General features: G+C 35.1%; 1 protein-coding gene across 3 annotated transcripts in view; it reads right to left on the reverse strand.

Annotated features, from left to right (window-relative positions):
- The window catches only part of CACNA2D1 (calcium voltage-gated channel auxiliary subunit alpha2delta 1), a 366,545-nt gene that overhangs the window by 98,916 nt on the left and 253,463 nt on the right, over positions 1-14,166 (reverse strand). For all 3 annotated transcript variants that reach the window (XM_066550936.1, XM_066550937.1, XM_066550938.1), the window contains exons 7-8: positions 13,883-14,014; positions 516-585 (exon numbers count right to left, since the gene is read on the reverse strand). In XM_066550936.1, the coding sequence (XP_066407033.1) occupies positions 516-585; positions 13,883-14,014 (202 nt within the window). The remainder of the gene's footprint in view (positions 1-515; positions 586-13,882; positions 14,015-14,166) is intronic.

Raw genomic sequence — 14,166 nt, forward strand, 5'->3', positions numbered from 1 at the left:
AGGCAGAAATGCTTAGTCCTTTAGAAAGAAAATATGTCTGACTAGATCTAAGTATCAATGTGCTTTATGTCTTGAGAGGCTTTCATTAAAAAAACATGAGAAGTAATTCCACCTCTCTCTCGTCTTTTACACATCTAGTGATTTTACTGCTGGTCTAAACCACTGAGGCATATTTTTAAATATTTGCAAAAATCTAGAAGAATGGTTCAGTCTAATATTCAGGATTATAATTGATTTTGACACAAAATCAGTTTTTAACTGTCTTACACCTATTTGATAATTATCCTCCTATGAAAAGTCTATGTAATCCAATAGTACAATAACTATAGTGGATATTGCATAACAAGGAGTATAATTTGAAAATTTTTTATTTGGAAAAACTAACAAGAAAAAGAAAATAATATCTAAAATAAGTACCATTACAAACATGCAGAAAAATATTTTTAGAGTAATATCTAGGGAGTAAGTGATGTAAATATATATATATCTAATAAACCTTTAAAAAGAAAGCTTACCATGGTCTTCTGCGTACATCATACAGATCAATTTTGTTAGGAGTTCGACTTTTATCTACCCATGGGGAAGCTAAAAAGAAAAAAAAATGTATGGAATAATATAAAAATTTATCTCAAGTATTTTAATTGCAAATATGTCATGAATCAGTATTGCAGACTTTTCACTACATAAATATCAACATTTCATATGAATTAAAAAGAATCTGTATTTGTTTTATATGTTGTTGAAATACCTAGAACATCCTTATGCACATTACCACATAACACAATGCAATAAAACTATGCATGTGTGTATGTAAATGTATGTAAATGTAATGTATATGTATATGTGTGTGTATGGCCAAGTGTGTTGAAGAAACAGGTACTGACTATAACTGACCACTGATTTCAATGGAACAAAAAACTCAGCCAAAACACTTCAGATAATGAAACAACTTTTTTAACAACAATTTATTTAATTTAAAAAAAAAAAAGTTAATTATTGCTGTATATAATAATGGTATCTCAGTTATGAGCCTAAATAATTGTTCACTGACTCAAGAGCTTTACCTAAAAATGTGTATTAGAAAAGGAACATGAAAATAGCATATTCTCTGAAAAAAAAAGAGATGTAAATATTTATGCCTCTGTAAAGAAAATGCTAAAAAATTATGACCTTTCTCAAGTGTTTAATCTAGGCTTTAACATAATTTTCATCAAGGGCAGGAATTATTTCCTTACTGGAAAGTAAAATGACCCTTTCAAAACCATGTGACAGCTTAACGAACACAAATAAAAATGTGAAAAGCTACAGGGAATGAGATAATGTTCCACAATTTGTTCTCTCACAGTATGCCAAAAGCCTTGGGGGTGCTATTTCCTGACATCAATCATTTTCCTGTCTAGGAAATAAAGAAAGATATAGGCAGCTCTAGGATTCTTCCTGAAAAATAACGTACCTTAGACAAAATGGGAGATTTATATCTTCACCCATGAATATAAAAGAAGCCATCAGCTTTGAGCAGCTGCCTATTTTTGATTTTACAAAATGAATCATTTCCTAAGAGACCAAACCATGATCTGGCCTATCACTTACTGGAACCTTTAAGCTGACTGTAGCCCACGTTTAGCAGTACACATTTAGCAGCCACAGAGAACACTGTGTATTGTTGCACACCAGAAGAACCACAAAATCTATACCAGTATTGTCTATGATTTCAGACTAGACAACCTAAGAGGACCTTTGGGACCTGACAGGATAAAAGTATTTGAAATTTTCAGAAAGGAGAGAATTTCATTTTTTGAGATGGATAAATGTTAAAATTCTAACTAAAGTATCATTATTTAGACATGCACAGTTTAAATTCACCAGTAATTTATGAGCCTACAGAGTTAGCACATGTTCAATGATGGATTTTTTTTTTTGTCTCTGTCCAGGCTATCCTTTCCATAGAAATTCCATCTGAAAATCCATCTTTCAGATATGTTCCCTGATACTTGCAAAATCTTAATGGAATGTTTTTATTTCAGCTTATTTTATGAGTGGTTTAGGTAAAATAGCAAAAATAAATCAAAATACTGACCAAGGCTGCCATATCTTTGCCAAAACTTCCAGTCAATTCAGTGACATTCAGTAAAAAGGCTGTGCCCTACCAAATATGCTCCTTTTAATTGACACATATCTTGGACAGCCTTCATAAACAGAGAATTATCTCAATTTATGATCTGGATTTATTTCAAAACAACAGAGAAAATTCAATTTACACTGGTAATGTTATTTTATTTCACAGTAAGCTTCCTAAGTGCATTCTGTAAAGCAAAAGGATGGTGGTTCAAAGAGAGTTTGAAGGCAGGAGCTGAAGAAGGGCATTTCTAACATCATCCTCATGTACTGCAGCGACAGAAAATGCTGACAGAGGTAGTCATTTAAAACTGAGCAAATGTTCTACAGGCAGAATGACAGAATGGCCCTTTAGCTAACATAAATTATCTACTGAAAACCATCACAGGAACATTTAGCTAGAATTCATCTGGTATCACAATCTTCACATCTTACTTTAAACTACAGGGTAATTTTTCTAAGTCTAAACTAACATTTACAGAAATATGGGTTAAGATTTCATTTTAGCTGTGCAGCAGAAGACCATGAGAAATAATTCAGCTACTTTTCTCTGCAAAACTTGAGGGCTACAAATACTTGTTAATGTAACACCACCTGAGAGGTAAGCACATCATATCTTTAAGGCCAACACCAGTTCTCTCAACAAAGCCCTTCAGAACCAGGGCCTTTAGACCAAACAGCATATTGCAAATCTTTCAGAAACATGAAGAGGCAAAATTTATACTGACTTAAACACCTAATAGCAAAATCTGAAATGCCTGAAACTTTCCCTAGTATTTCTAAAAGCACCAAATGATTGGATGACAGCACATGAGGGATTTTTAAATGAGATTTTTAATCTCAACACATTTAAAAGTTCCTTTTCTTTGGTTTTGTTTTTTAAATATGGAGAGGATGCTCAAAACTTCTGGTTGAGACAGTAAAATGAAGGATGCAAAGACATTTTTTTCCAAACTGATCTACAGCAGAATTCCTTTGGTAAAACCTTGAGCTGCTAAAGCTGGACTCAGCTCTACCATAGCTTTTCAGTAACAGCCTGGATTGCAGTGAGGCCCAAACTGTCTCTTTTTGAATACATCTATATTACTAGCAGGTTAAAAAGAACAATGGAGAGGAAGCCATTCACGAGAACTAGGCTAAAAACTCTAATAACAATACAATTACACACAAAATAAAATGAGCAGAAACCACTCAGCACACTACTTACATCCTGTCTGCTCCTTCTGGAGATTATGAATGAGATTGTGAATGGTAACACAGCTTTTGTTTGGGGTAGATAGACACACTGGTGAGCACAACAACTAAATCTGACTTTTTGCTCATTAGCATGGCTCTTGCAGTGCACACAGTCCTGGAATGACTGTCAGCAGCTTCAGGGAGATCTGGAGAAGGTCTTTAAAAATATTATTTATTACCATGCTGTTAAACCACTATTTCCTGTGTCATGGGTCGATAAGTTTTGTTTTCCTAATAAATATATTATTTTCTTTCCAGAAAAAAATATAACAAGATTCTACATGCTTAAGTTTCAATGACTGCACAATTTATCACAGCATATTAATGGCTGCTGGGTCATGCACTAATTAAGATATATAATGTATAAGGAGAAAATTTGTTCTATTGATCTTTCTGATGGTTTCTACAACAATTTAGAGAATCCAGTAGAAAGTGGCTGCAAGGCTCTGGCTCTGCATAACATAAATAAGGACTCAGTCCTTAGTATCTGAAATTTCATTCACAGCAAAGTGCTGAATTCCCTCTCCAACCTCAGGAATTAACATGACTAAATTACCCATTCCTCCTAGTCTCTATCTGGAATAACACTTTTAATTTTAGATGGCTTTGAATGGCCTGAAATGTATTCACTGGTTTTAGTAACATTCTGAGTATTTATGGATATTGTTGAAATTGTTTTTAGTAGGAAACTGAAATTCCCTTATAATGTTTGATCTCCAGTGATCAATTTTGACTTATTCTGGTTTAATATTTTTTAAACAACCTTTTTAAAACATGATAAATACTTTCCATGCAGAAATACGTAAGTATGCATTAATAATTATGCAGGAAATAATTAGAAGGAATGGAGACCAATGAAAGAGATATGCTGCTTTTTTGGTCCATATACAGAAAACACTATAAAGCCATTTGGGGAAACTGGCTTATATCTTACTGACAAAAGCTATTATGTGCTCTAAAATAAAAGCAATATGAAAACCACAAAAAATATGATCCTAATTCCCCCTCAAAAACTTCAATTGATCAAGGATTTTGAGATTTACAGTTTTGTTTATATAACCTATTGTTTAATACATTTTTATAAGGTTGTTTGGAACCTGGTTAACCAGCCTCATCACAGTTCATTGTTGCATATGAGCATTTTTGAACTATGTCAGCACTGCACAGTTCTCTGGTGCATACATCAGGCTTTATTCATGTTCCCTTTTGATGATTTTCCTGTTTGGCATGTGGATAGATTTGATACTTTATAAATTATTCATTAAGTTTGATATCCCTCCCACTTCTGTTTGCATTATTGAGATACAAGGACTGGATAAAATTCAAGCAAGAGCAAGCCATGTTTTTCTGTTATTTCTGCACTTTTAGAGTAGAAATCCTCAGGTTTGTTGGTTACAAGCAGAACCAATTAATGCTCTATAGAGACTGTCACAGGGTAGAGCCTAAATGAAAATATTTGTTAGGAAAGGAAGGCTTGGCTACAACCTCCCATTCTGAATTCATGAGATGATTCCAGAGGCATAGGTGAGTGTCATGAGAGAAAATCTCCTGAAATTCTGCCCTGTTCTACTGGTTAGGTATGCATGTGCAAGGAACAGAGAGGCAGAGATGAATTGTTAACAGCTTTACATCCCTTTACATTATTAAGACATTTGAGAAAAAAAGGCTAAAAGCTGATATTAAGATAAGTAACAAACACCAATTATCAAATCTCAGAGTGTATGATTTTATTTTGACTCAAGCTCCAAATTTTATCTTGCAATCTCTCAAATTAACATTCATGTGGATATTCAAAACAATCAAAACCATGGATTATTCAATTCCCTGAACCAGATTCAGCAAAGCCTTCCTCAGATGGAGCAAAGCTATAAGATACAGCATATACTTTGCTGATATTTCATAATTCTTTTAGTGAACTTCTGTGAAAAAACCTGATTTCAGATATGTGATAGCCTGGTCTATTCGAGAAATGTGATACTCCTCAATTTTCTACTCAGAAAGAAGTCATTTGAATTTCAGTGTAGCAGCACCACTTTTGTAGAATTCCTTAGCTGTTTTTCAGTAAAAGGTGAGACATGGTAACTAAAAATAAGAAACAGCCATAACTTTAAAGCCCCTAACATTAATAATCATAATTTTTTTTCCTGAATAAAGTACTCAGGGTATCTATGTAATAATGATGCCTTGGATTAATTCTGGTTAGTACCATCCTCCCAAGAGAGAGATTGTTACTGACCAGCTCTGTGCTACCACACCAGATGTTCAGTCAGGACTGAATGCAGCCATTCCCTTGTGATTTTATTTTCTTAGTGACTGAAATTGCCAAGACCTTAAAACATGTTCAGGTAAAATCTATCTAAGTTATACAGGTCTGTGCAATATCTTCTGCAACAATACAGAAAAGAGAGGATAATAATTGTGAGGTTTTTTAGAGTGTATTTCCCAGGTGATAATGGGTCATTATGTTATGGGCAATACTGCACTCAGTTTTATCAAAAATCAGTTAAGCAAAGATTTGATATGGGAATAGTCCATACACAAACAAATCTACTGATTTTTGGTCCCTATGTACCTAAACACCCAAGAGCTATTAGAATGTGCAATACATGCTGCAGGCTGCCACTTCAAATTAACCTCTTTCTGTTATCTTATTTCAGAGGCAAACATTTCTCTTTCTGCATGTATAAACTGAATTTCATCCTAAATGTGTTGATTGCATTAGTTTCACCTGGACTAGCGACCATGTCCCAAAGAGGGCTGGAGTATCACAACTTGAGAAGAGGAAGAAGCAACAAGCTGTTTTGTTGGCTGTGCAGTGGTTTTCTTTTTTCTCCTATAAAAGTAAATTCTGGAGATTTAAATCTCCAGATTTAAATCTCCATAAAGACACAAAGATGGCATGAATTTCAGCATGAAGGCATGGTGACCTGCAGTATGTAATTTCATTAACTCCCTAGAAATAGCAGGTTATCCTGTAACTCAGTGGATCTGCCTGTGTAACTGCAAAATTCAGCACATCAGTTTTGAAAAATGAGCCATAACTGAACTCACTGTAAGATTTTTCATATCATGAAACGAGGTTGTAGTGAAGTGGGTGTCAATCTCTTCTCTCAAGTAACAAGGGACTAGGATGAAACAGCCTCAGGTTGTGCCAGGGGAGATTTAGATGGGATATTAGCAAAAATTTCTTGCCAGAAAGGGTTGTGAAGCATTGATACATGCAGTGCAGGGAAGTGGCAGTCATCATCCCTAGAAGTTAAAAAAAATGTGTGGACGTGGCATTTGAGGACATGGTTTAGTGGTAAAGGTGGTGGTGCTGTGCTGATGGTTACACTTGATGATCTTAAAGGCATTTTCCACCAAAAATTCTATGAGGAGTGTGGTTAGATCCAAATCATGTCGGTTCCTGTTCCTCCCTCCCAGATTTCAAAGGAAAAAAAGAAGAAAAAAAAGTGCACAACACTCAAAGAGGCTTATTTCTATGAAAAAGTAGAAGTATCTGCCTCACACACACTAATTGCACTAATTGATAATTTATAAGCTGCATTACCCGGAAAGTGCTTGTGGTTTTACTTTGTTTGTCTACTTTAAAGGCTCCTTTAAATGTTGAGCTGTTAACAGGAACTAACAGCTATAAAATATAAAACCTTTTGCAAAAAAAAAAGTGACATTCTCAGTTTTGCAAGGCTTTTGATTCATTTTCTATGGATTTTTTAGGCTTTCCAGTCTCTCAGTACCTGCTTCAGTAATTACTTTCTCTGGAGAGTTCAATATCATGGCCACAACACTATTGCTTGCCATTAATTGCTAACACAAGAGCAGCTGTGCACAGCAAGTTCTTCATTTTGAGAGATACCATTTTATTTTATTAGAAATTGATTTTTAAAGCTCTTCTATTATTAATTTGTCTAAGCAGGGAATGCTCTAGTAGCTAAGTGAAACTCGATTCACTAACATCTGGAAACAGGTTAAGGGTTGGTTTTTTGGGGTTTTTTGGGTTTTGTTTTTTTTTTTTTTTAATTGGTTGTTTGTTTGGGATTTTTAAAATGAAAGATAAGAGATAATCCTTATTCAGATAGCTCTGTTCTATCTATATTTTTAATCCAAAATTTTGAAGACTTTAGGGACAAGATTATTTTTCTGGAAAATCATCACTGAAGTGCTGCTTTCTTTATGTATTTATTTTTCCATTTAATACCTCATCAGCTCAAATTCCACAGGAACACCCTAGTAAAATACTGGCACAAACAATGCAAAGAGATTTTTTCTAATTAATTAAAATTTCTGTCATATTATTCCTACTTGTTGTATAGAGAAACAAAGGAAGACTAAGTAGAAGGCAAGGTTATGGTAAAGAAAGGGAAGAATGCAACAGTTCTTTTCACTGTACTCTTTAGTACTGATATGACAAACATTCAGAGGAGATTACCAGACCTGCTGATATTTAAACTGAATTTAAATATGAATTAACATAAATGCACACTCAATACTAAAAAAATTATTGCTATGCATACCCCTGGCTTGAACACCTAACCTTTAGAGGAACACTGAAGAAGCCATTTTATCTCTCTATACCTGTTTCTTTTATCTGCAAAATGAGGAAAAAATGATGTTTTTATCAGTTTTTTTAACCAGAAGTGTTTTGCACATGAAAACTTGTATTTTATATGCCATGCAGCATATCAGCATATATATGACATGCAGAATAGCACAAAATAATTCAGGTGTCTCTGAGAACATAGAGTCTCCTGGAACAAAACTGAAGAACTTTGCAGTATTTAAGAAAGAAAACAGCATTCAGTGCTGTCCATTGGGAAAAGCTGCCAGCACATGCTGTCCCTTCAGTCCCACCATGGGGCTGTCTGAAGGATTCCAATAAAACTCTGACTTACCCTGTTTAATAACATTGATACATCTTTAAGCTGAGGGAGCTGATGAACTTACAAATCACATGTGTACATGATTAGGGCATGATCGTGATTCTTACTCAAAGTAAGAATTCTTCTCTAATACAGGTCATACAGGTAAGGACAAAGGAAGAGGACAGGTATGGGTGTCTAGGTGATGTGGTAAGAGAAGGGTGTGGAGCTGCAGGTTGGACTCTGCTTTCTCCTCTGTGCAAGACCTCCAACAAAAAGACTCCACAAAGACAACAGGAAGAAGTCACAGATCTATGCAGAAGCTTGGGAGACTGGAAGACATATCTTTTGCCAAAAATACCATATTATAAACACAAGTTTTCAGCTGAACTTCCCACAGGCCCTTGCTAAATTTCAAATTTATTTTTGTTATGAATTGACTCAAATTTTTGGCTCTTGACCAAGCATGGCACATCCTCACCTTCAGACCTTTGGTCACTGCAGACCAAATACTGTCTCAATGTGCCTAGGTTCAGCATTTCCTCATAAAAGATGCTGAATTTATTCATGCATCATCATGCCACTGCTATGGATATTTGTAACCCACCAGCTGAAATCTGAAACTATCAGTACTATCAGTCTCCCTATCAGTATTACCCTTTCTAGTACAACCCTTGGGAAAATTATTATTTAGTGCACTTCCCCAAGAGAGCTGAGTCAGTGCTGCTGATCAAACAGCTTTTTGCTAAACATTCCTCTAAATCAGGAATGTGTTTTCATTTGAGTAATCCTATGCAACCAATTTTTCTTAAGTAGATTTATTACTGTAGCTAGAAAGCCTCCTGTATCATATTTAACTACAAATAAATGTCTGCTGTCTGCAGTCCAAAACAAAGCAAAACAAAAATACCCCAAAAAGACCAAACAAAATGAACAAAGGGAGAGATGGTATCTGGTAAAAGGCACATAAATACAAAGTTGTTTTTAAAGTTTGTTTAATTAGTAATTGCTACAGTGGAAATAATACGCCTCCCACTGCAGTATTTTAATGAAACATTGATTAACAATTATAATCCTAATTATGCCTATAATTAAAAAGAATTTAATGACTAAAAGAGGAACTGGTTACCTTATACCTACACTTCCAAGTAGTCCACTGAAAAAATGTTATTAAATTCTTCTTTTAGATAGCTGCTTTCTAAAACCTAGCATTCAAATTACCTGGATAGATGCCTCACAAAATTTAAGTAACTTAATATCTGTCAAATCATATTAAACTACTTTAATTAAATTAATTTATTTTTGAGCAACAGATTAGTCCAGTGCTCTGTGGTTAATTATAAATTAAATCTGAAACCTGATCTATATTAAAATACCATTCTGTCCACACAGCACCAACAAAACACTACATGTGCAAGCCCACAGATGATGGATTCAATATTTATAAAAAAAAACAGAAAAAGTCTCAATTGGATTGGAATGAATTGCTAATGTCAATGATCTTGATAAATCACTGCCAGATTACTGTTTTATTTCAAAAATCAAAAAATACTGAAACCCTCTGTCTGGACTAAAATCAGTCAAGAGTCCTCTTAAAATGACATCTTAAAAGCCAATACATGGTTCTGGAATTAGACTTATAAAGTCAAATAATTAGGCAGGTAGATGTACGTGTACTGCTACTAAGGAGAAAGCAATTCAACATTTATAATAATTTGGGCTCTCTTGCCCTATCACAGAGAATCCAACTTTTGAACTTAGTTACTTACAGTTTTACCTAAGAAACTCCTCTGGTTTTGTTTACTGTTTTCATAATACTGGATTTCAGTAGTGTTTATGTAAAAGAGTCCCACAAAATACATTTCAACCTCCTTCCACAGCACTTTTGAAAACTGGCCCTGACTCTTGAGTTATACATTAATGATGGAAAACTGTCTGCTTGCAGGAAAAAGGCTGGAAATTTCTAGTATTTTTAAATAATATTAAATTTATTTAAATTTAAGTTATCTAAAATTATTAAAGTTATCATACCTTTTTTTTTAATTTCGAGGAATTGAAAATTTTATGAGTCTCTTCACTTGTTATAACAATTTGACATATTTTAACTGTAGTTAAGAATCATTAAATGTAAAAAAGAAAAAGAAATTACAAAATATCCAAATTTTGTGCAACTGTTTATTCTATATTAAACTGGCCTCCGGCCTCTCTGCCCTTGAGGGAATTGACAGCTCCTCCCAGTTTAGTGTCTCTGGAAAACTTACTTGGTATTCCTTTGAGTCCAGTTGTTTAAGCATTCCCTAACTCAACCCTCCTCCACTGGGAACAAGGTGTCCTTATTCCAGAATTTCCTTTTGCTTGTAAAGGCCTGTGATTACTGAAGGCTGATCTTACAATGGATGAAAGACTAATTAGTGATTTGCGCCTTTAAACATATGAATGAGCATATATTAAATCCTTCTTAAAAGTTTCATGGACTTTTATATTTTTTTTGAGGTCTTTTATTAAATTGCTGTTTACTTTTGAGTTCTTCAGAGCTCATAGAGTAGCTAATAAAAATCTCAAAATTGCTCTTGGCATCCTCTATCAAAATGGATGATTGCCAGTAGAGTAACAGAGCTTAGCATTTCTCTTCAAAAATATGCTGCCATTGAAACTGTTGAGAATATTGATAGCAATGTGAGAGAATGAAATGGTTAATGGCTTAAACATGCTAAAATCCTCTAAGAATCTTTGCACAGCTGCAAAGGCTCTCCATCCCTGCCCACCAAAGCCCATCCCTTCCCAAATACTGCTGCTCACTGGAACTGGGACTGCAGCAGGAACTTGGGATAAAGTAAAGGCGACAGGACGGTCTCGTCAGCCCAGGTCTGGGGAGAAGAATGTACCCACGAGTGATGGGGGAAAACTGGGGTGCTGGTGGCTCAAACATGCATATTTTACACATTCTTCCTTCTCACAGGGCTGCTCACAAAAAGATCCCTTCATGCTGTTGGTTACTATGGTGGAAAGGACAGCCCAAGGGCAGAAGTGATGTACCCTTTGCTCATGACTCAAAGCAGTGGGACAATAGCAGATAAAAAACATTAATACACAAAAAACTCTGTTTGAAAACACCCTTTGTAGCTTAGAGGTACTGAACTTTTTTTTAACATGGGAAGAAAGACTGGGTGAATATGTTCCAGATAATAATGAACAGACTTATCTATGCATTTGAATTTTGGGTTTTGAGATTTCCAAATTCTTTCAAAAATATCATCACTATGGAAAAATTCATCATTTTGAAACAGGCTTTCCAAAGGTCAATATAACGAAGCAATTTTTTACAATTTATAATATAATTTTCAAAATGCAAGTGTGAAAAGCATCCACTTCAGCATATGAAACCTAAATTAATTTTTAGAACATCTATCTTGTCAGCAAACTGAGAAAAAGTTTACAACAAGAGAGGAATGGAGAGCCTTGCACAAAGACCTATTATACAAATCTAAAATGTAAAAGGCTTTCCATTTTGAGCTACAATGGGAAGCAGATGCACAAAACAGACATAACCTGCAGAGTATAAGACTACTCTACACTGTGTATGCATGTCCAGCATTTAAAAACTGGAGAATCACTTAGGAATTTATGAAGTTATGTTCTGACAGAATTGGAGAGCTGCTAAATACTTAGCTGTAGAATAAATAGCAGGTGTGAGTATCTGGGCTTTACACTAAATTTAAAATTGTGTTTAGGTGAAGTATATACAAGTAACATTTGCACCTGCAAAACAGAGAAAAGCTTCTTCCATTTTATACATGTATTCTAAGGAAGAATACATAGAGATTTTGAGGCTTCTATGTTGTGTTGGTGAACTACTGGAGTAGACAGGTTAGCTAGATTTAAGAATCTAGTTTTAAACATATGGGATTTATTTTCAAGTGAAATATTTCCTAGAGATTGGCTGAGAGATATTTTTAAGAAACATTCTTTTTCTGTACTAAAAAAACATCACATAGTAAGCCATTGCAAGTGCTGGCCCCACACGAGGATAGATCCCAAAAGCATTGGAAGAGTTGGAAAACAAAATAAATAATAAATTTGCATTTTCAATATTTTTTTTTCCTGCAACATCTCCCTGTATTTATTTCAAGATCATCCAGCATGACAAAACAAACAGGATTCAAGTGCTATGAAATATTCTTCCTGTAAACTAGCCTGAGGCAGTTTCTCTGCCTGTGCTAGCACTTGTGCTAATGATACAATAACAGCTTCAGAATAATCCCCTTCGCCCTCAGAAACACAAACAATCTTGTATAAACAGAAGAGAAAGGTTCTCAAAACTCCTCCTCAGGCAGTTGTAGGCATGAGTCAACATGCTTCAGACAACACACTGTTGTGTGTGTAGTGGACACATTATTCAGGCATTGGTAGGAGCATCATTTAACAACAGCAGTAGCAGCAGCACAGGTCTTGCCATAAAACAAGGCTTTCCTTTACACAGCAAACAGCAAAAATCAAATTCAGGCTACTCATTATCTAAATTCAGTAAAATATACATATATTTAATATAATTAGTGTGATCAAGTGATGAGATTCTTTGGTGAAACAAATGCTGGTTGAAGTAATCAAGTTGAATTGACCTTGGCTCTAACAGCAAAGATGTACCTGTCAAGGGTTGTGGATTCTGAGAGACAGGAACGTAGCATGGTGTACTCACATTTTCACTGATGTTAAACATGACTATATGTCTACTTTCTACATCACTATCTTAAAAACTAGACAAGTACAAAAATCCCACTTGTAAATATTCAAGTGATTAGTTACACAAGATATAGAAAATAAAAGAAAAAAATAAACACTTCTGCTTTTCAAATGACATAATCTTCTGTTCTTCTTACTTAAAAAATAATACTAATTATGTATTTCACTCCCAGTTCCTTCCCCCTCATGTTAGCTTTATGCCAGAATAATTTCACAGCCCTTGAGTGTGTAATTCTGATATAAAGAAACAGTGCCTATGTAAAAAAGCAATTTTTAGTTATATTTCACTGCTCGTAGATAATTGAGAATATTTTCAATGAAATATTCAGCACAGGACAGTTGTTTAGCGTGGAAACCCAGAGAATCAGGAATATTTCTCGCCCTGACCCCCAAGGGGAGCACTGACTTTGACCCTTATTCATGGAGAAAGTTTCCTAGACTTCAAGACAGAATAGAATCCACAAAAGTGTGAAATAGATTATAGAGAGTAGTGCAGGTGTATCACTTGGTGAGAAATTTAGGTTTTGGGATTTTTAGTATGTTGTGGATGGAAGCAAGATGGAGGGCACAGGGTGTCATCTTGGGTTTTTTCATCATGCTTCTTCTTCATGGGTTTGGGTGGCATTTTGTAATTGGGCATTAAAGTCTCCATTGCAGCACATTGGGATCAGTCATTGGGTTAAAAGGGAAAACAATCTAGGTGTCAGTTCTTAATTGGATAGTTCAGTCTTACAAGACCTTGTAACAAGAGATTTTTGCCCATTTTGTGCCTTCTAATGAAAGGCTGCTGAACTCACAGTAGTGAGACTGTTTTACTGATAAGAAATAACAAACACTTGAGTCCAAACATGAATTACTGTCTCAACTGCCTTCAATCCAGACCCAGAAAAACCGACAACTGGTACCCCCACAGTCTAGGACAGTTCAGTTACCTGGGTAATACCTTGCCAGGCCAGTGGCACTGCCAAAAACCTGCCATAATAACGTGGGGTCCTCTTCCCGGTTCCGCTTGAACACATCGTCCAGCGCCGCCGTCCAGTTCAGCTCATTTAACACGATCGTTGCTGTCAAAGACAAAACAAATCTGTTATTAGAAAGTCCCATCCTAACACAGGAAGCAACAGCTACAAAAAGGAAGCTGGAACATTAAGAAAGTGATGAGATTCAATGTAACTGATCCAGAAATTAAATTTTAAGAAACACACTTCTTTTCCAT

Source organism: Molothrus aeneus, chromosome 5, assembly GCF_037042795.1.
Source record: "Molothrus aeneus isolate 106 chromosome 5, BPBGC_Maene_1.0, whole genome shotgun sequence".
NCBI classification, from domain to species: Eukaryota; Metazoa; Chordata; class Aves; order Passeriformes; family Icteridae; genus Molothrus; species Molothrus aeneus.